The 25,931-nt window shown below is 45.3% G+C and overlaps 2 protein-coding genes across 3 annotated transcripts; one reads left to right on the top strand and one right to left on the bottom strand.

Annotated features, from left to right (window-relative positions):
* The first annotated feature begins 1,275 nt into the window (after positions 1–1,275).
* Positions 1,276–2,686, top strand: LOC115376965 (low affinity immunoglobulin gamma Fc region receptor II-a-like). The gene is made up of 4 exons (XM_030076818.1): positions 1,276–1,341; positions 1,763–1,798; positions 1,918–2,175; positions 2,421–2,686. Exons 1-4 carry the CDS (start codon positions 1,311–1,313, stop codon positions 2,684–2,686), a joined length of 591 nt encoding a protein of 196 aa, XP_029932678.1. The 5' UTR covers positions 1,276–1,310.
* A 6,617-nt stretch (positions 2,687–9,303) lies between these two features.
* LOC115376718 (myelin protein zero-like protein 2) lies at positions 9,304–25,849 on the bottom strand. Of its 2 annotated transcripts, none has more exons than XM_030076484.1 (4): positions 25,725–25,849; positions 24,751–25,006; positions 10,039–10,145; positions 9,304–9,567 (listed from the first exon to the last, which is right to left on the bottom strand). In XM_030076484.1, exons 1-4 carry the CDS (start codon positions 25,792–25,794, stop codon positions 9,368–9,370), a joined length of 633 nt encoding a protein of 210 aa, XP_029932344.1. In that variant the 5' UTR covers positions 25,795–25,849; the 3' UTR covers positions 9,304–9,367. The 2 variants fall into 2 exon arrangements, with proteins under 2 accessions (XP_029932344.1, XP_029932345.1); XM_030076485.1 differs by lacking the exons at positions 10,039–10,145; positions 24,751–25,006; positions 25,725–25,849 and adding exons at positions 15,625–15,648; positions 16,732–17,094; positions 17,549–17,667 and having other exon boundaries at positions 9,304–9,543.
* Between the last annotated feature and the right edge of the window lie 82 nt (positions 25,850–25,931).

Below are 25,931 nucleotides of genomic sequence, written 5' to 3' on the forward strand. Positions count from 1 at the left end.
ATGTCGGAGGACTGGAGGAGGACTGAACTCTTAATACGTCAAAATACCTATTATTATCAGAGAGCTGCAGCCACAGGGCAACACATTTCATATTTATAATGTTAAATATTAAATCTTAGGTCTAAACTTGAATTGCAGTGTTTTATTGGGTTAGACACGGCGCTCTACGTCCCAGTGATGTACGATGGCCCACCACTGGAGTGTTTGCAGTCCAGTTAAAGTTGTGTGTGAGGTAAAGGTAATAATATCATCAAACCAGCACAGTGGTCGTCTCAGCAGGACGTCCAACATGTCTATGTGTGTGTGTGTGTGTGTGTGTGTGCTGTCAAAACCTGTGAGATGGAAATTCATCACTTCTTGTGGGTTGGGTGTCGCAAACCAACCTAAACATCCTCCCATGCTCTCTGTATTGTGTGTGTATGTGTGTGTGTGTGTGTGTGTGTGTGTGTTTGGTCAGTATTGCTCTTTTCCTGTAATGGTGACTGAATACTGCCTCATGAAATCATATTCACAGTTTTTTAACAGCCTCATCTCACAGAGGCTCTCAGCTCTGGACGGATTAGGCTGTTCATATAAAACTTAACTAGTGATGTTTTTTTCTTTTGCTGTGTCTTTTTACACTCTGTGTGACTTTTATTTTGAAACAGCTATAGAAATGAAATAGTTTCAGCAGAGAGGGATTTGGACTGTCGGTGATCCTAAATTACTATTAACTGATGATGAAGACAAAAATGATGATGACAGAGGAACTTCATTATCATGAGTAAGGAAACTCATAAGTTACCATCAGAGTCACTATCATTATAATATTATAATATATAATAATATATAATATAACATTACTGCAACATTACTTTACCGCTGAATGTGGAGCTTGCTTCGCACTATGTTGCCCCTTCTAGGGTTTTCAAACATACCTTCAAAATTAAAGTAATTTGCATCTTCCAGTTTTCTTTTGTCTTGTTTCTGTTGTTTATATGATGTTTCTTCCTTCCTGTGTTTTATTACGATGCAGCTGAACTAAATCATATTAAAATATCTACATGAACCTGGACTACATGACCCCGAGCTGCAGTTTGAGTTAATAATAATGATAATAATAATACATGACGTTTGTTGACCTGGCTGACATGGGGCTGGTAGGACAGGGTGGGGTCGAGGATGATGAGTTGTGCTGCTTCAGTTGCTGCTGGGCAGAAAACCACAAACAGCCCAAAACATGTTGTCACACTCACAGAGGAAGGGGGCAGGTTTTACTTGGTGTGACTGATGAAACTCAAAGTGTTGATCTCATATCAGCGAGCTGTGGAATGGAGAGCCCATCTCTACTACGGCTGCTCTGTGAGTACAAAGTGGCTGTTCACTTACCTTAGTCTTTGTTTACTTACCTTAGTCTTTGTTTATTTACCTTAGTCTTTGTTTACTTACCTTAGTCTTTGTTTACTTACCTTAGTCTTTGTTTACTCACCTTAGTCTTTGTTTACTTACCTTAGTGTTAGGGTTAGGGTTAGTCAGACGTTCACATCAGTATCAGCTGATTGGTGGAAGATGCACAATTGCCTTCATGTGTCTCTCCTGCATCTGTGCTGGATTAAATCTCCAGTCAAGTCTTTATGAAACACAGTGAAGCCAAATGAGTGGCCTGCAGACTTTAGCAGGTTTGACAGGAAGTCCACAGCCCAGTTTGCATGTTGTTGGAGTGCAGCTGTCTTGTGTGATGGTGTGAAAAGCTCAAACCAAGCCCAGTCTCTTGTGTCCTCAGTGCTGACCGTGTCTCTGTGCTGCAGGCCCAACAAAGGTCAGTGCACTTCTCTGGCTGCAGGCCCAAAGTGTTAGGAGAGTCTCTGACTTCCAGCTTTACAAGAGTCAGCCCAGTCAGCCCTCTGTCCTTTGTCCCTCCTCTCCACCCCCACCCAGCCTCCCTGACTCTCAGGCCCAGCACAGCTCAGCTGTTGTATGCTGAGTCTCTTTATCTGAGCTGTGAGGAAGATTCTGCTGGATGGATGGTGAAGAGGAACACGACCACAGAAAACATGACAGAGTGTGGAGACACCTGGGGAAGACCAGAAGCTTCCTCCTGTGTGATCAGTTACACTCTCTCAAAAGACAGTGGAGTTTACTGGTGTGAGTCCAGAGAGGGAGCAACCAGCAACACCGTCAACATCACCATCACTGGTGAGTCCACACAGCAGCTACTCACTGCTCTAGAAAGACCACACTGCACTCAAAATTTAAAAAATGAATTCTTACAAAATAAACGCAATTATAACATATCTTTTTGTACAATATGAGGCTTGTTTTCAATTCAAAACAGCAAAAATTGTATTATAAGTGTTATATAATAGTATATATCGAAAGTATTCCTCTGACTTTCTGGAGCCATAAATGGATGAACTCCTGTGGTTTGTCTCTGTGTTCAGAGGGTGATGTGATCCTGCAGAGTCCTGTCCTTCCTGTGATGGAGGGAGCTGCTGTGACTCTGAACTGTACAACCAGGACTCCCTCCAACCTCCCAGCTGATTTCTATAAAGATGGCTTCCTCATCAGGACTGAGTCTACAGGACAGATGACCATCCACCCTGTTTCCAAGTCTGATGAAGGCCTCTACCACTGCAACATCTCTGGTTATGGACCGTCTCCACCCAGCCGGCTGGCTGTGGCAGGTGAGCCAGTTTCTCTGACATGAGCAGGTGCTGCAAGAATTCTTGTCCAAACGTTCAAGTGAGTTTCAGCGTTTTAAAACGCTTTGAGACAGAGTTTACTCCCATCTGCACTTTCACCTGACCCGCTCCACTGCTCTCTCTCTAGTTTCACTCACAACTACAGGACCAACAACATCACCACCATAAACAACACCACGACCAACACCACCAACAACACCAGCCCCTCCTCCAGCTCCCCTGCTATCTCCAGTCAGACTGCTCTGCCACCTAGTGGTGTTCTGTCCTTACTTCATCTCAACTCTGCTCCTGGTGTCTCTGTGGCGCCAGAGGTCTGCAGGTAAGAGACTGACTGACTGACCGTCTCTCTGTCTTGTGCTCTCTTGCTGCTGTTTACTGCCAACACCAGGTCAGAGACTAGAAAAATATCATCAGCCAAACTTAGAAAAATCAGTTTTTGCTGTGGATTTAGTCGATGGAAATAAATGAATCCTGCTGTTGCCTCTGTCAGTACCGGTCCTGTATTAGTAGATTTTTTTTCTGAAATTTTCTTCAACTTTGACCTGCAGCACCTGAGCTACCTGTCTCCATGGCAACAGTGCAGGGACTGGATGATGAGTATGATGAGGTCATTGCCGATGTCACCACCGAGCATGACTTCTGAGATGAATGGACGAGGACAAAAAGCAGTAAAACAAAAGGTCACCCTGCCAGAGGAGTCCTGCAGTAACTGGACACTGACAGTCAGTTTAGACAAAACATCGGCTGCCTTAGAGCAGTCCAAAAAAATCACGTCCTGCGTCCTCTCCTAACCACTCTTTCTTGACCTCGATGGAAAACGTCACAAGTAGAACAACACGGTGAAAAATTTGACTTCATTACCAAGGCTGGCCTTTAAATAAAAAGGGAATATGGGCTGCCAGTCCCAAAAAAGAAACCAAATGCTTGTCATATATAAAATGCTTGCTCATGATCATATTTACCCACATGAATGCCAGTTAGTGTGAAAATAATTGTTAGATTGCTGCAAGATTACAGGTGGAACATGTATGGCTTACCAATCTACCACTGTACATGTCATCACTGTCAAGTTTCAAACACGTTGAATTAAAAACATCACCTGGACAAAAACGTCTCATATCTGTTTTCTTGAAAGACAAACTTCTGTGTTCTGATTTATATTCTGATTATCAGGGTTAGAAGCCTTAAGAACCGACACAAAACTAGGGAAACACCATGAAATGTGAACGCCGCTTTAAATGTGGCTGCTGCAAGGAATTGTGGGAGGGCATCACCTCTTGTCCTCAGGTAATGGACGCTCCAGTGTCTCCTCTGCTAAAGGAGACAGGAAAGGAAGCAGTGAAGCTCCTTTCCTTAACATTTAGAGACCTGGAGCCGCTCTGATCACGGCTGCCACTCAGAGACTTCCAGCTCCTTTCACTCAGTTAGGAACTTTCCTGAGCAAAAAGATGATTCCAGCACAGCCGTCTCTTCTGATATTTCAGAGGAACGGCAGATCCCAAGACAACAAATCTCAGTTCACAGGCTGGGATCAGACTTGGAGCTGCAGTGCCACCTGTAACTGCACAATAAATTATGTGGAAACGCTGAAAGAGCACTCCATGCAATTAAAGAGAAGTCGGAGGAACAAACATCACCACTAGAATTTGGTTAGAAATAGTCACTTCAGTTCGGGACCCAACTTTAAACATATGAGATCAAAATTTTCCACCTGAAATTTGTTAGTGTCCCTGGTGTCTTCCAATGCCCTCCAAACAACAATTTATTCATTTACAATTTAAACAAATTCTGACTGTATTTAAATCAAGCAGACACAAGCTCAGTAAAACATCAGGCTCCTCAATATAAACATTTCTCAGTAACTGATCCCCTTGGCCTGTTAGTGCCATGCAGAGCCCACCACAATAACTAAAGACTGAAACAACACCAACACTATGGACCTGAATAATCACGGCAGCCGACAGCCCTGATATTGGATGATGCACTGGATGAAACCTCTCCTGCAGTCTGGGCAGCGATACGGTCTACAACACAGTTTGGATAACTGGGTCAGTTGTGACTTTGAACCACTAGATGTCAGCAGAGAGCCACTGAGTGGCAGCAGGGTGGGTTAGGGTTAGGGTTATGGAGCTCCGGTAGCTGACGTCACGCGATCCCGGCATGCAACAGTCGAAATCAAAACACCGCCATATTGGCAGGAAAGCGCGCCGTTCAAATCACTGCCAGGCAGCCAACTTGTCATTTCCCTGCTTTATTACATTGAAAAAAAGTGGACATGGTCGACAGTTGTTGTGCCCCGGGATGCCAAAATAGTCGGAGGCGACAGGTAAAGGGGAAGGCATTCTATAGGATTCCTAAAGATCCCGACAGACGTCAGAAGTGGATTTCTGCGATAAAACGAGCCAGAAGCGAACAGAAAAAGACTGAGCGATGGGAGCCCACAGGCAACGGATTCCGTCTGTGCAGCGACCACTTCATTTCAGGTACAGATTGCAACGTTTCCTAGATTTAATATCTTGTTTTTTTAACATACTTTTATTACGATTCCTCACAGGTTTATTTTCACAAAAGGGAAGTTAGACCTATGCATTTTGACGTGGATTTTGAGGGGCTTTGCGTTGTATTGTTCGATTTCTGTAGCTTTAAAGTGTGCAGTGAACTCCGATGGCTTGAAATTATCGCTGGCGCCATTCATTCTCACACAGGCTTTTCCTGCCAACATGGCGGAGTAAACAAACCGAGTCACGTGACGCCCGGAGCTCTTTTGGTCTCCCTGCAGCCTGCAGCCTGAGGTGTGTTCCTGTCGAGCTCGGCTGCCCTGGTTCTTCTGGGACGTTCCTCTCCAAGGTCTTCAGAGCACCACAGGAGTGAGGAGCAGAAGAAGAAAACAACCATCCATAACATATCTGGACAGCTGAATGTCTTGTCATGTCAGGAGTTTGAAGCAGTTCAGAAGGAAGTGTTGATATTAATGATACCAGCTTATACAATCACCTCCAAACAGGAGAAGGTAACAAAATATGAACTAAACAAAATCTATTGCTTAACAGGTAACGTTGTCTGTTTTGTCGATACAGGTCGATACAGCAAGAAAGTCAGAGACAAGAGTTCAGTGGTTTGATGGGTTGATCTAAGTGTTGAAGCCTTGCAGGGTAACATCCACCTGCTGTGACTCTCATGTTTAGTCCTGGCCCACAGAGAAGTGTAGACCTGGGGCCTGTACCATAAAGCTGGATTAACATAGCCGGGCTTTCTCTTAGTTATCTGGCTTCACTTAACCAAACATCCGCACTCCGGATTTTCGGTACCATAAAGCCGGCTATCAACTCGCTAATTCAAGCCAGGCTTTTCCAATCTAGATCTGTGCACGCTCACATAAAAAGGGCGGAGTTTGCTGCATGCGACCAATCACGGACAAGGAAAAATCCATCCGAGCCGCATAGGCTACTTCACAACGACGGAGCAGATAATAATCATTAATAAATCATTAATAAATACGAGGAATATAAATCAATAATCCAGGCAAAAAGCAACACAGTTGCAGCTGCCAAAAGACGCAAAGAATGGTGGCAAAAAATCGCCGACTGTGTCAATGTGTAAATTAGTGGGATTATAATCTGACTTCCCCACCATGACGGCACGAGTAGATGTGACTGCAGTAACATTTGTGTGTTCAGTAAATGAATGTGTCTCCCACTCAGCCGTACACTCCTGCAGAGGAACTGGCCCTCTGTCACAGTGAGGGGCGACCCTCGCTGGGCCGCTGCCCTCAGTTTGAGCTTCAGCAGAATCGTCACTTTGATTCAACTGATTTTGATATTTCATTTTATAAAGCATCTGACGCCTCGTGATTATTCTGCTGGTTAAAATATTATTTCACTGTCACTTAAAGACTGTGAAACATTTGACACCAACTCTCATGTGGACTTTTCAGGGCAGACTCCCTAAATACTAAATATGAGCAAACTAATGGAAACCTAAAGGAGCCCAGAGGCTGGCCTGTGTTTTATCAGACTTTTATTTAACCCTCTGAATTAAATTCCCCTCATTTATTTTCAAAAACATTTTTTAAAAATTTATTACATCAGTCTACAAGATCAATTTTTGGTTGGGCAGTGCGGAGTCATAAGTTAAAAAAAATACAAGAAGAATTGTAAAATTTATTAATTTTAATTTTATAAAAGAAGCAGAAAGGGGAAGGACATTTTCCAAGAGAGCTGATTGGTCAGTAGGTGGGGCTTTTCTACCTGCTGAGCTCTTATCCTGAACTTCACCTGCTCCGGAGCAGGTGAGGTGTTCAGCGTATGTTACCACGGCAATGTAGCCCGATAAAAAGTAAACCACCTTTATGGTACAGAAAAGCCAGGGTTAAGCCTGAAGTTAGCTCGCTGAGCCCAAATCCAGCTTTATGGTACAGGCCTCTGGTGTTCATAGATGGTCCTGCTTGTTGGTGGTTTCCTGTGTGGGCGGGGCTGGAGAACGAAGAGAGGGGCGTGTGAGACTGAGGGGATGTTTGGGGCGTGGGAGCAGAGAGAGGAGCTCTGATTTAAAACTGTTAAATGAACAGAAGGACTCTTAATTTGAAAGGCTAGTCATGTCCAAAGGAGAAGTTCCCCTGAGCTGAAACCCTCACAGCCAGAGCCAAAGCTGCCATCTACAGGATCCACATGGACCTTCATTCACTGTTCTGTTACCTGAATATCTGCCAGTGAGGCCACACTTTTTTTTTTTTTAGTTTGTCTTCCTTTTTTTGCAATGCATTGCTGTTTTGGAGTTCTATTTTTGCCTGTGGATTGATGTAAAGGATTTTTGAGTTGGATGTGGATATTTATGTTTCTTGTGGACATTATGGACATTCTTAAAAGACACTAAAAGTTGAATTAAGTGTAGGCTGTTCCCATAGAGTTAATAAACCTGTTTATTAAAAGCAAATCTTTTGGTTCATTAGGTTTTGAGAGTAAACATATAATTTAGTCTTTAAACCAAACACTGACAGTGAAGAAAATTACAGTCGGTCAGGGTCAGTGGTCAGGGGCTTCGGGTCCCTGGGCTGCACCTTTCTAATGGCCCCCAGAACCAACCAGTATAAACACACACACAAACACACACACACACACACACACACACACACACACACTTGAAGTTTAACTGTTCACGATCCTCCTTCTCTTGGTGAAATTTTTGCAGAGAGGTTTGAGGAGAAGATAATATGCGGTGGATCCTCCTGTAATAACAGCAAAGTGAATGTAAAGGAATAAAGGTAATGTCCACTCTGTGGGCAGCATGGCACTGCGCTCCAGCTCCAACACACATCATAACCAATATTATATGTTTCCGCTGGGCTGAATGGATTTCTGGATGCAGGATCTGTATTTCAGGATGAAAGCTGAGAGAACAACTACAGCTGGAGAGTGAGTGCAGCTTCCAAACACAACACCTCCCTACCAAGTCAGTTTAATTAAATTCAGGGGGGTTTTCTTATCAGATCCATGGGACTTCCTGTTGTTCAGTCATGTTGACTCGGCAGAGAGCAGCTTCACCTGAATGACAAGGTGTGCTGTTTGCCTGTGACGCAACAAAACTCAGCTGCTCAGAGAACAAATCGTGTTTTTTTTTTTTTTTTTTTTGGGGTGAAATGCAGGTGAACCAGACTTTGCTATTTAAAGTACCTGCATTTCAGACCTGAGTTCATGTTTACTGCCTGGAAAATCACACACACACACACACACACACACACTGGTACAGTTGCCAGTTTTTTTTTTTTTTGTTCTGGAAGAGAAGTTGTCAGCAGATTGAGAACAACAAATTTCAGATTCACTTCAGCAGAGAAACAAACCTGCAGTCTGTTCACCACGTGCATAACAGCAAACTGCTACTAATAATCAATCAATCAATCAATCAATCAATCAATAAGTAGTTATTATTAAGTTTTTATTGCATAAATCTGAAAACAGCATTACAAAGTGTTTCAACAGCAAAGTTATGAAAACCTTCAGAAACGCAGGAAGAATCCCAGCCTCCATCTCTGGAACATGACCCACATTTGTTAACACACACACGTATTAATGCAGTAAATACAGCAGGACACACACACACACACACACACACACACACACACACACACACACACCAATAGTCTGAAGGTGCTACAAAGCTATTTTACACATCATTTGACTGTCAGTCAGCAACACATTCACATGGTGACTTTTTCTCTCCCACATGAGAAACTCTTCCTCGTTCTGCAGCTGTGAAGAAGGCAGTCTACGTACTGCACCTTTAAAAGATCAGCTATTTTGAAGGGTGTTTGATAGGATCTGGTCTGGTGTCTGTGACACACACCTGCTGCATCACACACACCTGTAGCAGCATCACACACACCTGCTGCAGCATCACACACACCTGCTGCAGCATCACACACACCTGTAGCAGCATCACACACACCTGCAGTATTACACACACCTGCAGCATCATCACACACCTGCTGCTGCATCACACACACCTGCAGCAGCATCACACACACTTGCAGCATCACACACACTTGCAGCATCACACACACCTGCAGCATCACACACACCTGCAGCATCACACACACTTGCAGCATCACACACACTTGCAGCATCACACACACCTGCAGCATCACACACACCTGCAGCATCACACACACCTGCACACAACCACAGACTGGTCTAACTCTCCTGATTTATGCTGATTGGCTCCATCTCAATTTCGTCAGACTCTGACTGTGGGCGGTCGTCATGTCTGGGTTGTTTCACACAAACAACAACAACAACAATAACTGCCAGTGCACCAACTACTGCCACTATAATATAAAGCTGACGCCCAGCAGGTTCCTCTGCTGGATCTTCATTGTGTTCCTCTGTCAGACCTGAAAACAGAAAACAGATTCATCAGGTAAACGGTGACTGACTGGAGGAAAACCCTCCGTCTCCTCGTCTCCAGACTCATGTGGGAGTTTAAAACATGGGAGAGTTTTCTCCACTGACTGCCATCACTCATTATCTACTGCAGGTTAGAAAACCATTTGTAGGAGCCTTTCTGTCCAGAGGCTTTACAGTTTGATCAGCTGTCTGCTGTCTGCAGTGATCTCCAGCTCTCACAGAGAAAAGCAAAAATCACAAACTCTGCTGAGTCCCACAAATCAAAGGACACCAACAAAATAAGAACAAAGTGTGGAAACAAATAAAAACCTGATAAAATAGGTTTGCACATCGCTTCCTGCATCTGGCCCATGTTGCTGAATGCAAACTTGATATCTTAGATTCCTATTCAGTGTCTCTTCACCTTCGATAAAACCCAGTCAGACTGTTCAGATTCAACCTGCAGCCACTGAACTCACCTGGATCTGGATCTACAACCTCCAGCTGGATGGTGCTGATGGGCTTGGTTTTAATAATGGCTCTCTTCCTGCGTTTGGCCTCAGTAACTTTGAAGCGACACTCGTATGTTCCTCTGTCCTCCTCCGTCACGTTCTTCAGAATCACAGACAGGTCGCCGTTCTTCATCTCTTTGTCTCGCAGCTCCACACGGTTCTTAAAAGACGGATGCTGTTTCAATGAGTCAATGTGCTCGTCTTGGTAAGGGAGGACATGTTCTAGTTTCTTCAGGTCAGTTCGTCTCCACTGTACCACGATGATGTCGACACCATCAGGAGCCTGACAGCTCAGGGTGACATCGTCTCCAGGTCGAGCTTTCAGGTTCAGGGCTAAAGGACGATGGAAAAACAAACCCAGAACAGAAAAGTTAACAACACGGATCTTCAAAAATGTTCCAGTTTTTGTCAGCTCAAACTTCAAATGGATCCCCAAACGCTCAGAAGCCGTCGGCTCATCAGTTTGAACATCAGCCCCGTTCACAAATAAGCACAAGTCATTTGTAAGTGCAGAGAACATCCATCATATCTACAGTCTGTACAGTAAAACCTGCAGCTGAACTCGACTCTGTGCTGAGCTGTGAACATTGTTGTTTTGGTTTGCAGTTATTAGTATTTTTTTCACAAGGGCATTGTAACTGAGGGAGATGAGTGCATGAAATGCAAGACTCTGTGTGTGTGTGTGTGTGTGTGTGTGTTGCAAAAAACCAGTAGAACCTGTCAGAGGATGTGTGTTATGTTGTCCAGCGTCATCATCACAAGATAAAAATGAAACTCAAAAGAGAGGGCCAACACAGGACTCACACACACACACACACACACACACACCGACACAGCTCCTCTGATAAGTGACTTCCCCAAATTCAGAGATTCTCCATGTTAACATTTTCTTTAAGTGGATAAGAAAAATAAATCCCAAGTGAGTTTTACGTCAGGAGAAGTCAGGCAGCCAGCCAGAGGAGACGATTTAAACCTAACATTCAGAGTCATGAGAGAGTTTTGAAGCATTTCCAGGTAACCCAGATTCCTACATCCCATAATGAGCTCACCTTCAGCAGAAAGCACAGACAGGAGCCCTGTGATGATCAAAAATATTAATGATGATGATGTAACGTGGGCCATGTCAGTAAAATCGCTCCTCTTTGAAAACGTTAGACTGTAGGAGACTTTTCCTCAAACTGTGTAGAGTCATGTCAGGCAGCATCCTGACACTCCTTCAGTCTTACAGGAAGACTGGTGACTCGGGCTGTGATTGGCTGCTGCTGCGACAGGTTCAACTTGTTAACCCTTTGAAATCTCAACAAGATCTGTTTTTCTCTTGAAAAGATCATATGTCTAAATTAACAGATGAATTACCCCAAAATTACTCTAAAGTGAAAAAAGATAGTAAGACAAAGAAGAAGAGCAAGAAGAAGAGCCAATAAACTGCCACAATATAACAGGGAAAAAATGCAAAATACATCAATAAATAAAAATGACAAATTACCAAAAAGGAAATGCAGACACTTGCAGACACACACAAATGGTGACAAAACAAACAAACAAAATAAAAATTACAAGTCAATGATCAGAGAATCAAACCCCATGTGAATATCCAAAAATATTTGAAAGGAAAAAGACTTCAGACAGGCAAACTGAATGCCTACACACACACACACATACACACACACACACATACACACACGCGCACACACGCGCGCGCACACACACACACACACACACACACACATCCTGGGACAGCTGTCAAGGCAACAGGTTGTGACAGACTGAGATTCTCAGTGTTTTTCAGTGGTGCTCTCTCCTGACATGTAGGATCAGGCAGTCGGATTTTCTTTCTAGTTTCGGTTTTGAATGTTTTGCAGTCAAACGACACAAAGGATGCACATTTAACAGCATGTACACCCTACCATCAGAAAAAAAAAATATTTTTTTCCCCACAAGGACAACACAACACCGAATCGCCTCAGTTTTTTCACTGAAGCTGACTGATGAATATGGTGAATATTGGCGGCAGCTTTTTTTGTTATTTTTTTTTCTCTCTCTTCCTTCTGTCTAACCTGTCAGCAGTAGCACATTCGCTCCACCTGACCCTTCTGTTTTTCTTGTTGGCTGTCATTTGTGAAGGCAGTGTTCTCGCTCCTGCTCCCAGTGTAAGCTATTGTGGCTTACGTCCGTTATGTTGTCCCCGCATTATTGTGGTACCTGGATGGTCCCTCTGCAGGATGGCCATGACCTCTGCCCCTCTTGCCTTGGCCTCGAGCATTTGGCCTCTCAGAGGATCCACGCATGAATTGTAGTTTGATACGATGGGCGATAAGAGCAGAAAGGCTGGCAGAGGCGGATCACCTGAACAAAGGTTCCACCCATGGATCTGCCGCCTCCAACCCAACCAAGCAGCCCCAAGCTCTTAGTCGTGGAGATCGAGGGCGCATCCCCCAGGAAAAAATCTAAAAGCCGAGGTGTCTCCTCCACAGTGGACCAGCTCTCAGCTGAGCTGCACTGAATGAAGTCGCTTCTCCTGGCCCTCCAGCCCACTGCTGGTGTGGGGGAGCTAGAGGTGCCTGAATCTCCACTGGAGTTTCCGTCTCCTCAGGACGATACTCTCTCAGTGTCTGCTTCTACAAACCAGTTTAATGAGATTGGGGATGACGGGGCCTCGCTCAGTGGCCTCTCATGATTTTCGTGTCCCTCAGTGCCCCGGGTCTCGGAATCTGAGCGTCAACCCTCCAAGGCCTCTGGAGGCTGGGGGGCTAGGCGCTGAAGTCTGGGGGCAGCAGCTCAGTTACCTGGCTGCTCACACACTAGACCCCTGGGTAATTTCCACCTTAACTTAGGGGTACCTACTACAGTTCCAACAGCGGCCCCCAGCCTCTGGCCAGGTCAAGATGACCATCATCACCAACCCGGCAAAATCTTTGGCCCTAAGTCAGGAGTTGTCCACCCTCCTGGCCAAGGGTGCGATCGAGCTGGTAGACCCCTTGCTAGAGCTTGGGGGGGGGTTCGACTCAACTTATTTTCTTGTGACAAAGAAAGGAGGCGGTTTCTGACCAATCCTGGGTCTGAGGGGACTCAACAGGTTCCTGAAGGTCCTGTCATTCCACATGTTGAGCGTGTCAGACGTTCTGCGTGTAGTTGCCCTTGGGGAGTGGTTCACATCCATAGACCTGAAGGATGCTTATTTCCATGTATCTGATGCGCCTCATCACAGACCCTTTCTGCGGTTTGCTTTTTAAGGTTGCCACTTCCAGTTCCAGGTGCTTCCCTTTGGTCTCTCGCTCTCCCCAAGGGTGTTCACCAGGTGTGTGGCAGTGGCCCTGCAGCCTTTACATGCATGGGGGATGAAAATCTTGCCGTATCTGGACAACGGATTGACCTGTGCAGTCTGAGAAGAAGAGATTTCTAAACACCGCATGGACACAGTTGCAATGAGGGCTTATCTATCGCCTCGGCGCACAGACGACATCCTAAGGTTCCTTCCTCTCTTTGGGAAGGGCAGGCTCTTGATGTACCTGCAAGAGAGAGGAGCTCTGATTTAAATCTGTTAAATGAACAGAAGGACTCTTAGTTTGAAAGGCCAGTCGTGTCCAAAGGAGAAGTTCCCCCTGAGCTGAAACCCTCACAGCCGGAGCCAAAGCTGCCATCTACAGGATCCACATGGAACTTCATTCACTGCTCCGTGTCCTGGATATCTGCCAGTGAGGCCAACACTTTTTTTTTTTTTTTTTAGTTTGTTTTCCTTTTTATTTCAATGCATTGCTGTTTTGGAGTTCTATTTTTGCCTGTGGATTGATGTAAAGGACTTTTGAGTTGGATGTTTTTATATTTATGGTTCTTATGGACATTTTATGTTTCCTATGGACATTCATTCATTCATTCATCCTCTAAACCGCTTATCCTCACTAGGGTCGCGGGGGGGTGCTGGAGCCTATCCCAGCGCACATAGGGCGAAGGCAGTGAAACACCCTGGACAGGTCGCCAGTCCATCACATCCTATGGACATGCACATCATAAAAGAATAACATCCAACACACATCCTAACCAATATTATATGTTTCCACTGGGCTGAATGGATTTCTGGATGCAGAATCTGTATTTCAGGGTGAAAGCTGAGAGAACAACTACAGCTGGAGAGTGAGTGCAGCTTCCAAACACAACACCTCCCTACCAAGTCAGTTTAATTACATTCAGGGTTTTCTTATCAGATCCATGGGACTTCCTGTTGTTCAGTCATGTCGACTCGGCAGAGAGCAGCTTCACCTGAATGACAAGGTGTGCTGTTTGCCTGTGACGCAACAAAACTCAGCTGCTCAGAGAACAAAACGTGTTTTTTTTTGTTTGTTTGTTTTTTGTTTTTTTGTTTTTTTGGTGAAATGCAAGTGAACCAGACTTTGATATTTAAAGTTCCTGCATTTCAGACCTGAGTTCATGTTTACTGCCTGGAAAATCACACACACACACACACACACACACACACACACACACACACACACACACATTCTGAGACAGTTGCCAGGGCAGCAGGCGTTTTTTTTTTTTTTTTTTTTTTTTTGGAAGAGAAATTGTCAGCAGATTGAGATTAAAAAATTTTAGATTCACTTCAGCAGAGAAACAAACCTGCTGTCTGTTCACCACGCACATAACATCAAACTGCTAATAATAATCAATCAATCAATCAGTCAATCAATAAGAAGTTTAAAGTTTTTATTGCATAAATCTGAAAACAACATTACAAAGTTTTTTTTACAAAATAAATGAATGAACAGCGAAGTCATAAAAAACTTGAGATACACATGAAGAATCCCAGCCTTCATCACTGGAACATGACCTTCATTTGTTAAAACACACGTATAAATACAGTGAATACACCAGGGCACACACACACACACACACACACACACACACACACACACACACACCAATAGCTTGAAGGTGCTACAAAACCTCATGAGATGAATCAGTCTCACCTTGTGGTTCTGTAACGTTTTTGAATAAAAAACCCTGAAGAAGACAGGAAGTGAGGACGGATTTAAAGAATCCGGCGGCTCGTCAGCTCACACCTGTCCAGGTAGACGGTGTCAATAAAGTTTGTTCAAAACACACGACTGAAGCAGAGACGCTGCAGCTGGAGGCTCAGATAAACAGCGTAGCAGAACTTTGTACATGAGGACCCTGACACACACACCTGCAGCAGCATCGCACACACACCTGCAGTAGCATCACACACCTGCAGCAGCATCACACACCTGCACCATCACACACAACTACAGCAGCATCGCACACACACCTGCAGTAGCATCACACACCTGCAGCAGCATCACACACACCTGCAGCAGCAACACACAACTGCAGCAGCAAGACACACATATGCAAGAACGTCCCACACAGCTTCTGGAAGACGATAACACGCAGCTCCAGTGCACTCACAACATGCTCTTTGTTTTATCATACAAACAACAGCAATAACAACAACAATAACAACAACAACAACAACAACAACAACAACAATAACATTCACTGAATTATCTCCATTCCCAGCTGTTACCTCTGCTGGACCTTCATCCCGTTTCATCACCTGACCTGAAAACCAGAAAACAGATTCATCAGGTAAACGGTGACTGACTGGTAGAAAACCCTCCGTCTTTGCTGAATTCAAACTTGATATCTTAGATTCCTTTTCAGTGTCTCTTCACCATCAGTTCACTAGCAAGGACCACACCAACAACAAGACACGTTTGAGGGATTTATTGCAAAGTGAATTGTGAACTTGACTGAAGATCTTGTAGTTCAGCTGCTTCTGAGGGAATCCGCCGCGGCTCCCGGGCACGACGAACCCCCTCAGGACCCTACGAGGACGGGAGAGGAGAAGGAGGAGAGAACAGGGTGGGAGGGAGGGGCGCAGTGTGACAGAGGAGGAAAGGGTTAGGAGAATTTAAGCAATGCTGGAAGAGGCGTGGTTGTGGTGTGGTTAGGGATGCTAACCGGTGTTCTTTGATTTCTTGGTTGTTGACCGTTTGAACTTTAACCGAATAATCTTGTCGGTTAAAAACCCTTTAAGTCCGAACGTGTCGTCGCCGACACAAATGCGCATGTCAGATTGTAAATACTGTAACTACCGTAAGGTTTGACCGATCGCAAAATTCCAACTCTTCCTGAACGCAGAGAAGTTGCTCTTGCGCCCACATACAGTTTAATACGGTAACCATGGCGACGGGACGCTCGGCTGGGCTTCGATGACGTCATTACGCACAGAGCTCAGCTTGGTAGAGACAGACCGGAGAAACCATAGATATCTATAATAATTATATTATATGACAATGGGATATCTATAATATCCCATAGATATTATAGACATCTATGGGAGAAATGAGCCAAGCTTCTGTTGGTCGCGGACGTAGTGGTATGCGTCCGGGGCAAGACAATGGCGCCGGTGCTAGCTCTGCTAGCTTCTATTTGTTGCGGTTATTCTTTTATGGTTTACAGACAGTCAAATAATATTCTCGGTTAACCGAAATAAACCGATTAATGAGGCCCGGTGGTCGACCAAGTTAATTTTCCATTTTCGCCATCCCTAGGTGTGGTCCTGCTACTGAAACTACGCTAGAAAGCTTCAATAAAACCCAGTCAAATTGTTCAGATTCAACCTGCAGCCACTGAACTCACCTGGATCTGGATCCACAACCTCCAGCTGGATGGTGCTGATGGGATCAGTTTTAATAATGGCTCTCGTCCTGCGTCCTTCACCAGCAGCTTTAATGTGACACTCGTATGTTCCACTGTCGTTCTTCTTCACGTTCTTCAGAATGACAGACAGGTCGCCGTTCTTCATCTCTCTGTCTTTCAGCTCCACTCGGTTCTTAAAAGATGGATGCTGTTTGAATGAGTCAGTGTGCTCGTCTTGGTAGAAGAAGACATATTCTTCTTTCTTCAGGTCAGTTCTGCTCCACTCTGCTGCTGTGATGTCGACATCAGGAGCCTGACAGCTCAGGGTGACATCGTCTCCAGGTTGAGCTGTCAGGATCAGGGCTAAAGGACGATGGAAAAAAAACCCAGAACAGAAAAGTTAACAACACAGATCTTCAAAAAAAGTTAAAAAATTCCACTTTTTGTCCGTTCAAACTTCAAATGGATCCCCAAACGCTCAGAAGCCGTCGGCTCATCAGTTTGGACATCAGCCCCATTCACAAATAAGCACAAGTCATGTGCTTATGATTGCATCACCACAAGATAAAAATGAAACTTATAAGAGAAGGACTCACACACACACACACACACACACACACACGCACTGGGACAACCGAGGAAACACAGCTCCTCTGACTTCCCCAAATTCAGAGATTCTAAAGAAATTCAAAGTGAGTTTTACGTCAGAGGAAGCCGTGCAGCCAGCCAGAGGGGACGATTTAAAATGAACATTCAGAGTCATGAGAGAGTTTTGAAGCATTTCCATCACACAGACTACATCCCATAATGAGCTCACCTTTAGTAGAAAGCACAGGCAGGAACCATGTGATGATCAAAAATATTAATGGTGATGTAACGTGAGCCATGTCGGTGAAGCCGCTCCTCTTTGAAAACGTCCGTTAGACTGTAGAAAACTTTTCCTCAAACTGTGGAGAGTCGTGTTATGCAGAATCCCACTCCTTCAGTCTTAGGGGAAGAGTGGTGACTCACATGGGCTGTGATTGGCTGCTGCTGTTTCTCATTTGTGTTAATCCTTTCAAACCTGAACAAGATCTCTTTTTCTCTTGAATAGATCATAGATAGATATGTCTAAATTAACAGATGAATTACCCCCAAATTACTCTAAAGTGAAAAAACGATAGTAAGACAAAGAAGACACAATATAACAAAGGAAAAATGCAAAATACACCAAACATGACAAATTACCAAAAAGAAAACACAGAAACTTAAAAACAAACAAACAAAAAAACATTACAAGTCAGTGACCAGAGAATGAAACCTCGCATGAATATCCAAAAGTATTTGAAAGGAAAATGATTTCAGACAGCTGAATGCCTACACATACACACACACACACACACACACACACACACACATCCTGGGACAGCTGCCAGGGCAACAGTTTTCAGTGTTTTCCAGTGTTGCTGTAAGATCCGGCAGTCTGATTTTCTCTCTAGCTTTCTTGGAAGGGGCTTATCCCGGGACAGTCGCCAGGGCAGCAGGCGTGTTTTTTTTTTTTTTTTTTGTTCTGGGAGAGCAGTTGTCAGCAGATTGAGATTAGCAAATTTTAGATTCACTCCAGCAGAGAAACAAACCTGCAGTCTGTTTGTTCACCACGTGCATAACAGCAAACTGCTACTAATAATCAATCAATCAATCAATCAGTCAAGCAATCAATAAATAGTTAAAAGTTTTTATTGCATAAATCTGAAAACAGCACTACAAAGTGTTTTACATCACTGGAATGTGACCCTCATTTGTTAACACACACATATAAATACAGTGAATACAGCAGGATACAAACACACACACACACCGATAGTCTGAAGGTGCTACAAAACCTCATGAGATGAATCAGTCTCACCTTGTGGTTCTGTAACGTTTTTGAATAAAAAACCCAGAAGAAGACAGGAAGTGAGGACGGATTTTAAGAATCAGGCGGCCCGTCAGCTCACACCTGTCCAGGTAGACAGTGCCGATAAAGTCTGTTCAAAACACATGACTGAAGCAGAGACGCTGCAGCTGGAGGTTCAGATAAACAGAGTAGCAGAATAACTTTGTACATGAGGCCCCTGACATACACACCTGCAGCAGCATCACACACACCTGCAGCAGCATCAGAAACACGTACCTGCAGCGACATTACACCCAAATGCAACAGCATCACATGCACGTCCAGCATCACATACACGTCCAGCATCACACACACACCATGCTCTTCGTTTTCTCACACAAACAACAACAACAGCAACAACAGCAGCAACAGCAATAACAGCAGCAACAACAGCAACAACAACAGTAACAACAACTTTCACTGCATGTCGACTCCAACGAGGTTTTTCTGCTGGATCTGCATCCTGTCTCATAATCTGACCTGAAAAGCAGAAAACAGATTCATCAGGTAAACGGTGACTGACTGGAGGAAAACCCTGTCTCCTGTCTCCAGACTCATGTGGGAGTTTAAAACATGGGAGAGTTTTCTCCACTGACAGCCATCACTCATTCTCTACTGCAGGTTAGAAAACCATTTGTAGCCTTTCTGTCCAGAGGCTTTACAGTTTGATCAGCTGTCTGCAGTGATCTCCAGCTCTCACAGAGAAAAGCAAAAATCACAAACACTGCTGAGTCCCACAAATCAAAGGGCACCAACAAAATAAGAACAAAGTGTGGAAACAAATGAAAAAACAGATAAAATTGGTTTGCACATCACTTCCTGCATCTGGCCCATGTTGCTGAACGCAAACTTGATATCTTAGATTCCTATTCAGTGTCTCTTCACCATCAATTCACTAGCAAGGACCACACAAATGACAAGAGACGTTTGAATAATTTATTGCGAAGTGAATTGTGAACTTGATTGAATATCTTGTAGTTTGGCTATGTGCGGGGAAGATTCTTTGGGAATCTACCGTAGCTCCCGGGCACGACAAACCCCCAAAAAGCTTAATTACTTGAGACAGAACTGAGCATATCTGAGATCTTTAAGATCTGACTGAATGTAGTGGTGATATACTTGAAATGACCAGCGGCCTGTGATTTGAATTAGGTGTTCTGGAATGCCATTGCGGGAGGCTGAGGTGGCTGCTCCAATGCGGACGAGTGTCCAGAGTAGTGGACTGGGGATATGCCAGACATGGAGAGGATTTGGCAAAAGTGCTGGTGGAACCAGAAGCGAGTGGCTATTTGTCCAGATTTGGCGACAAACGGGATCTGATGGTGAAAGGCTTTGGGCTTTGCAGAATTCCAGGTAATTCGAAATAGACTCGAAAGGATTCAGAGGTGACTGGACTTTGAAGAAGACTGGCATTGGCTGTCCAGATTGTTTGTTTTTGGTTCGCTTAAGTAGCACACTATGGTGTCATCTGAGAAATACGGGAGATGGGAGATGCACGCATGGCAGCGAGGGTTGAAGTGTAGGGAGGAGGCGGTGAATTTGGAGAATCTGAGGAGCTTGAAAAAGCCAAGCAAGAACATGGCTTCCAGGGTTTGGTCCACATAGAACGAGAACTGTATCCAGATCGAATGGTCTGCATACTGATGAATAGAAGGTCAGCGGTAAGGGGAAGACGACGAGGGTTTTGCACTGGCTCCTGACGTTGGAGGCCTCTAAGGAGGGATCCTATTTGAGGATGGCGGGAGGCTAGACTTGGCGAGGCAGTTAGGAGCTTGGAGAAAAAGCTTATGCCGCTAAGGTATACTTTGATGGTGAGAGTTCTGATGGCCAATGAGGAGTGTACATAGGTGATGAAACTGGTCAGGGTGACGAGGTTGAATGATGGGAAGGTTGAGTCGTAGTGATTGTGGAAGCGATGAAAGCACTTCGGAGCAGTCCAATAGCATAAGAGTGTAGAGTGTGATAGACTGTTGATGATGGAGTTCCTAAATTTGAAGATCAGTGGTATTAAGGCGGGGTTTACAGGTTGAACATCAGAGACGAATGTGGTGGGACCGTTGTTGGGTAGTTGTCAGCATTCAAGCTTCTGAACTTCTGAAACGAGAAACGGGAGAGAGAGTCTGCAATGGCATTGAAGTGACCAGGAACATGAGCTCAGGGGATGTACTGGTGAGTGACAGAGTGCCAGGTTAGACGACACATGAACGAATGGATAATGAATTGGAACGACCTTTGTTGATGATGTCAACAACTGCCAGGTTATTGGAGTAGAGGAGGAAGGACTTGCAAGACCATTCATGGCCCAAGAGGATGGCAGCGATGGGGTATATTTTAAAGAGCGCTGAAGATGTCGTCTCGCACTCACTAGCACGCTCTGGGGGTCATTCTGCTTTAAACCATCTTCCATCGTAGAAACCCCCAAAACCGGCAGATGGAGCAGCATCGGTATACAGGTTAATTTCATGAGGGTGAGTCAGATAGTCATCGTAAAATAAGGTAATCCCATTCCAGTTTGAGAGGAGGTTGAGCCACAGATGGAGTTCGGCCCGACAGGAACTGTCCATAGAGATGAAGTCCAGCAGGGATGGAACAGAAGTGCTGATAGATAGTGAGTGGGAGATGAAGGCTTGCCCCTGCGGAATGATATGGATGGTGAAGTTGAGGTGGCCTAAGAGAGAGAGAAGTTAATGTTTGGTGCACTGACAGGGGAGGAGGAAGTTCAAAATCAGGAGACGAAACTTGCAGCAGGTTTGTGTCCAGAGTGATGCCGAGAAATTCCAGAGATGTGGAGGGGCCCTCTGTTTTCTCGGCAGACAGAGGCACTCCTAGGTCAGAGAAGACTGCAATGAGTGTAGCCAAACCCAAAGATGGTGACGAGGGTGGCGAAATTATGAGAAAATCATCCAAGAGATGGATGAGATACAGAATCTTGTGATTGTTGGACAGGGTCCAACAGAGGGCTTCGGACAGGGTGTCGAAAAGCTGGGGCTGCTTTTGCACCCAAAAGTGAGTCTGACGGCAAAGTAGTATTTGCTATGCTAGCGGACGCCAAAGAATCACCAAAAGTTGGAGTGGATGGGAAGAACCTTAAAAGCGCTGGTGATGTCAGCTTTTGCAAGCCAGGACCCTTTCCCAGCAAGTGTGATTAAGGAGATGGCATGGTTGATAGAAGCGTAGGGAAGGGAGAAGTCTTTGCTCGGAATCAGGCTGTTAATGCTGGGGATAGTGCTGCCGTGGGGTGTGGAAAGATCTGTGATGATGTGGGTTTTTTTTTCCCCCAGAGTATTTCCTGCTTGCAATTCTGAGGGGGCTAATTCGAAAGTTTGGAAACGGGGGATGGGTGAATGGACCAATCATGAAGCCTTCTTTGACTTCTTTGGCAAGGAGGTGATCGACAGACTCTGGATTGTTAATGGCTGACTGAAGGTTTGGATGGTTGAGTTGAAATCCCAGGGTGAAAGCCCTCTTGAAGACCTTTGATGAGGAACTGGACGAATGCTGGATCGGGGTGAATGTTAGGGCAGAATGTTAACAGGCGTGGATAGGTGGTTACCTAGCTTCTGTAGAGTGGGGTTGTGAGGGCATGCTGGGCGGGCGTGACCTCCACCACACAAGGAGCAGACATGGAGGAAGCGGCACTGGGACATGTTGCATCCTGCATCGTTGAAGTTGTTGCATATGTCCGACCTCCTTGGTGCATGATGGGCCTGCCTTTTTTATCTATGCCACTGGTTGTGGGGAAGATGAGAGATGGGGCTGCTGATGCTGGTTTTGCAGTTATCGGCGCTGGGGGGGGGGGGGGGGGGGGGGGGGGGGGGGGGGGGGCTGCTGGTGACAAGCGGGAGAAAGCAGAGGCTCTTCTTTGGCTCTGTAATGGCTGAAATGTCTTGGCATGTGCAGGGATAGAGCAGGAGAAGGCTGGGTGGGAAGGTGCTCTACACAGGGAGCAGGAAGGGCTTAGTATGTGTCTTCATTGAACTGTTGAAGTCGGGCTGCCACTTCGGAAGCAAAATGGACATGATTTTGAGAAAATCCATTGCCTCCAAAACGAAGGGCCAAATTGAGAATGATGGCCAGGTAGTGATCCATTTCTTGATGACGGATGGGGAATTGAGAACAGATGACGTCTCTGAAGAGAGAGAAAGCGTAGGCAAACTCAGTTGGGGTGAGTTCTCTGGAGCGGGTAGGAAGTCTGTCTTTCAAGCAAAGGTTTCATTCAGGCCCCTCGAGAAATCTGTCGGTTGGAGGTTGATGGAGGGAAGGCAAGATAAGGAGGGCAAGATCAATGCAGTTTCCATCAATGATTTGTTTACGGAGATTGGTGGGAACTGGAGAAGACAAGAGATGAGGGAATTTGGATGATGAATAGGAGGACGGGCAGAAGACAGGGTAAAGCAGCATGCCTGATGAGCTGAGGTAGGTTAGGGAGGGAGGCCTGAGGAAAGGAGAGGTAAACTGGATGCTGGCATCTTGGTGCCAGGAGACCTGAATGGAGGAAACTGCTGTTGTTGCTGAAATAGGGCTGTGGAGGGCACTGACATCCCATGGTTGTCTGCTCTGGATGAAGAAGGGGGCTGTCTGGTGTTTTTTGTTCTAGATGTAATGCATTCTTTCTTCTGGAGTGCCTCTTTCTGCTGACCTTAAGCTGAAGGGTGTCGGTGCACCGTTCCTTTAACTGTGGCGGGGGCGGTGTCGTTGTATGACGTGGTGGACGTGGTGACATTATCCGGAAGGTGGCTGTTTGTGTTGTGGCGACGAGCAGTCATCAGAATGTTAATCCTTTAAGCGCCAAAGTCGCAAAATAGCGACAAGCAGTGGTAGTAGTGCTGAGTGTAGCAATAGCAGAGCAGAGTGTTGAGTGTTTTTTCATTTACTCACGATGCCGAGAGGTCGGTTTACCGTCAACCAAGTACTTCGTCACGTACTGGCTGACTCCGATTCCGAGGAGGAAGACATGCAGTTGTCCAGTAAAGCAGAAACTGACGTTAGTAGTGACGGCGAGTCCGCGCGCCATAGTCCACAATCAGCACATTGTATAGCGGATGCTTCACCTCAGCGTGGCCGGGGTGGAAGCATTCTGTGAACACCAAGCAGGGGACGTAGTCGAGGTGGCAGGGGGGCTCATAACACCGCAAATATGGGTGAATGTAGCGGGGATGAAAACAACCGCGGTTGTCGTGGCAGACGCGGGAGAAGCTGTGGGAAAAAAACTCTGGTGCCTAAAGGGTTAAAAAGTTTTGCTTCATTATCGGTTCTGTTAAATGCAATTCCCTTATGTTAAACTGTTTTCTGAAGAGCTACTACGGTCCAGTCAGAGATTTTTGAGGGAAATTGGCCATCGGGGGACCTTGCTGGAGTGCGGTAATGACGCGACTTGCTGCGTGTGGTGCGGATGATGGCCTGATCTTGATCTTGTTTTGCTTCGGCCTTTCTTCCCCGGAGGAGGAAGGCTTGGGAACATGGAGGAATCATCTGACGACGATCATGGACTGGAATAATTTTGGATATTGAAGAGAGATGAACCTGGCGGGATACAAACTATGGAGGAAACTGTGTTGGCTGGACTCGCTAGGTTCCTGACCGGATTTTGGATGGCGGAAAGCAGGTTCTTGGACACCGAAGCAGCGGAGAGATGCCTTTCATCTGGTGCTGGAACTGCAGAAAAGGGCTGATTAAAGCGCTGGGCCTGAACGTCATGATCCCGGTCAAACAAGTTGTCATCCAAATGGGAGAGGGAAATGAATTCCATGCTGGAGTGAGGTGAGTGGCTGCCGAGTAAAGGTTTACATTTAAGGCGCAGATTGCGTCGAGTTTAGGGCACAAAGTTGCCGGGTCTCGGTTCTCGTGCAGAATATGAGAGTGAAAGAGGAGGAGAGGGTTAGGAGAATTTAAGCAATGCCAGAAGAGGCGTGGTTGTGGCGTGGTCCTGGTCCTGAAACTAGGCTAAATAGCTTCAATAAAACCTAGTGAAACCATTCAGATTCAACCCGCAGCCACTGAACTCACCTGGATCTGGATCTACAACCTCCAGCTGGATGGTGCTGGTGGGCTTGGCTTCAGTAAAGTTGCTTTCCACATTTTCTGTTGTAAAGCGGCACTCGTATGTTCCACTGTCCTCCTTCTTCACGTTCTTCAGAATCACAGACAGGTCGCCGTTCTTCATCTCTTTGTCTTTCAGCTCCACTCGGTTCTTAAAAGACGGATGCTGTTTGAATGAGTCAACGTGTCCGTCTCGATAAAGAAAAACATGTAGATCCTCCGAGTCAGTTCGTCTCCACTCTACCACTGTGATGTCGACACCATCAGGAGCCTGACAGATCAGGGTGACATCACCTCCAGGTCGGGCTTTCTCCTTCAGGTCTAAAGGACGATGGAAAAACAAACCCAGAACTGAAAAGTTAACAACACAGATCTTCAAAAAGATTCCAGTTTCTGTCAGTTCAAACTTCAAATGGATCCCCAAACGCTCAGAAGCCGTCGGCTCATCAGTTTGAACATCAGCCCCGCTCACAAATAAGCACAAGTCATTTGTAAGTGCAGAGAACATCCATCATATCTACAGTCTGTACAGTAAAACCTGCAGCTGAACTCCCCTCTGTGCTGAGCTGTGAACATTGTTGTTTTGGATGGGCTAATGTTGGCGGCATGTATTTTTCAGCATATATTCCTGCTTACATAACATTACAATGTGATAATTCCCGGTCAGTTCTATTATGAGTGAAAAGGCTCTGTTTGTTTGTGTGTGTGTGTGTGTGTGTGTGTGTGTGTTGCAAAAATCCAATTGAACCTTCCAGAGGATGTGTGCTATGTTTACATCATCACAAGATAAAAATGAAACTTAAAAGAGAAGGACTCTCCCTCTCTCTCACACACACACACACATACACTGGGACAACCCAGGAAACACAGCTCCCCTGACTTCCCCAAATTCAGAGATTCTAAAGAAATCCAAAGTGAGTTTTACGTCAGAAGAAGCCGTGCAGCCAGCCGGTGGGGACGATTTAAAACGAACATTCAGAGTCATGAGAGAGTTTTGAAGCATTTCCATCACACAGACTACATCCCATAATGAGCTCACCTTTAGTAGAAAGCACAGGCAGGAACGATGTGATGATCAAAAATATTGATGATGATTTAACGTGGGCCATGTCGGTGAACTCGCTCCTCTTTGAAAACGTCCATTAGACTGTAGGAGACTTTTCCTCAAACTGTGGAGAGTCGTGTCATGCAGCATCCTGACACTCCCTCAGTCTTACAGGAAGTGTGGTGACTCACATGGGCTGTT

This window comes from Myripristis murdjan, chromosome 18 (assembly GCF_902150065.1).
Source record: "Myripristis murdjan chromosome 18, fMyrMur1.1, whole genome shotgun sequence".
In the NCBI taxonomy this organism is placed as follows: Eukaryota; Metazoa; Chordata; class Actinopteri; order Holocentriformes; family Holocentridae; genus Myripristis; species Myripristis murdjan.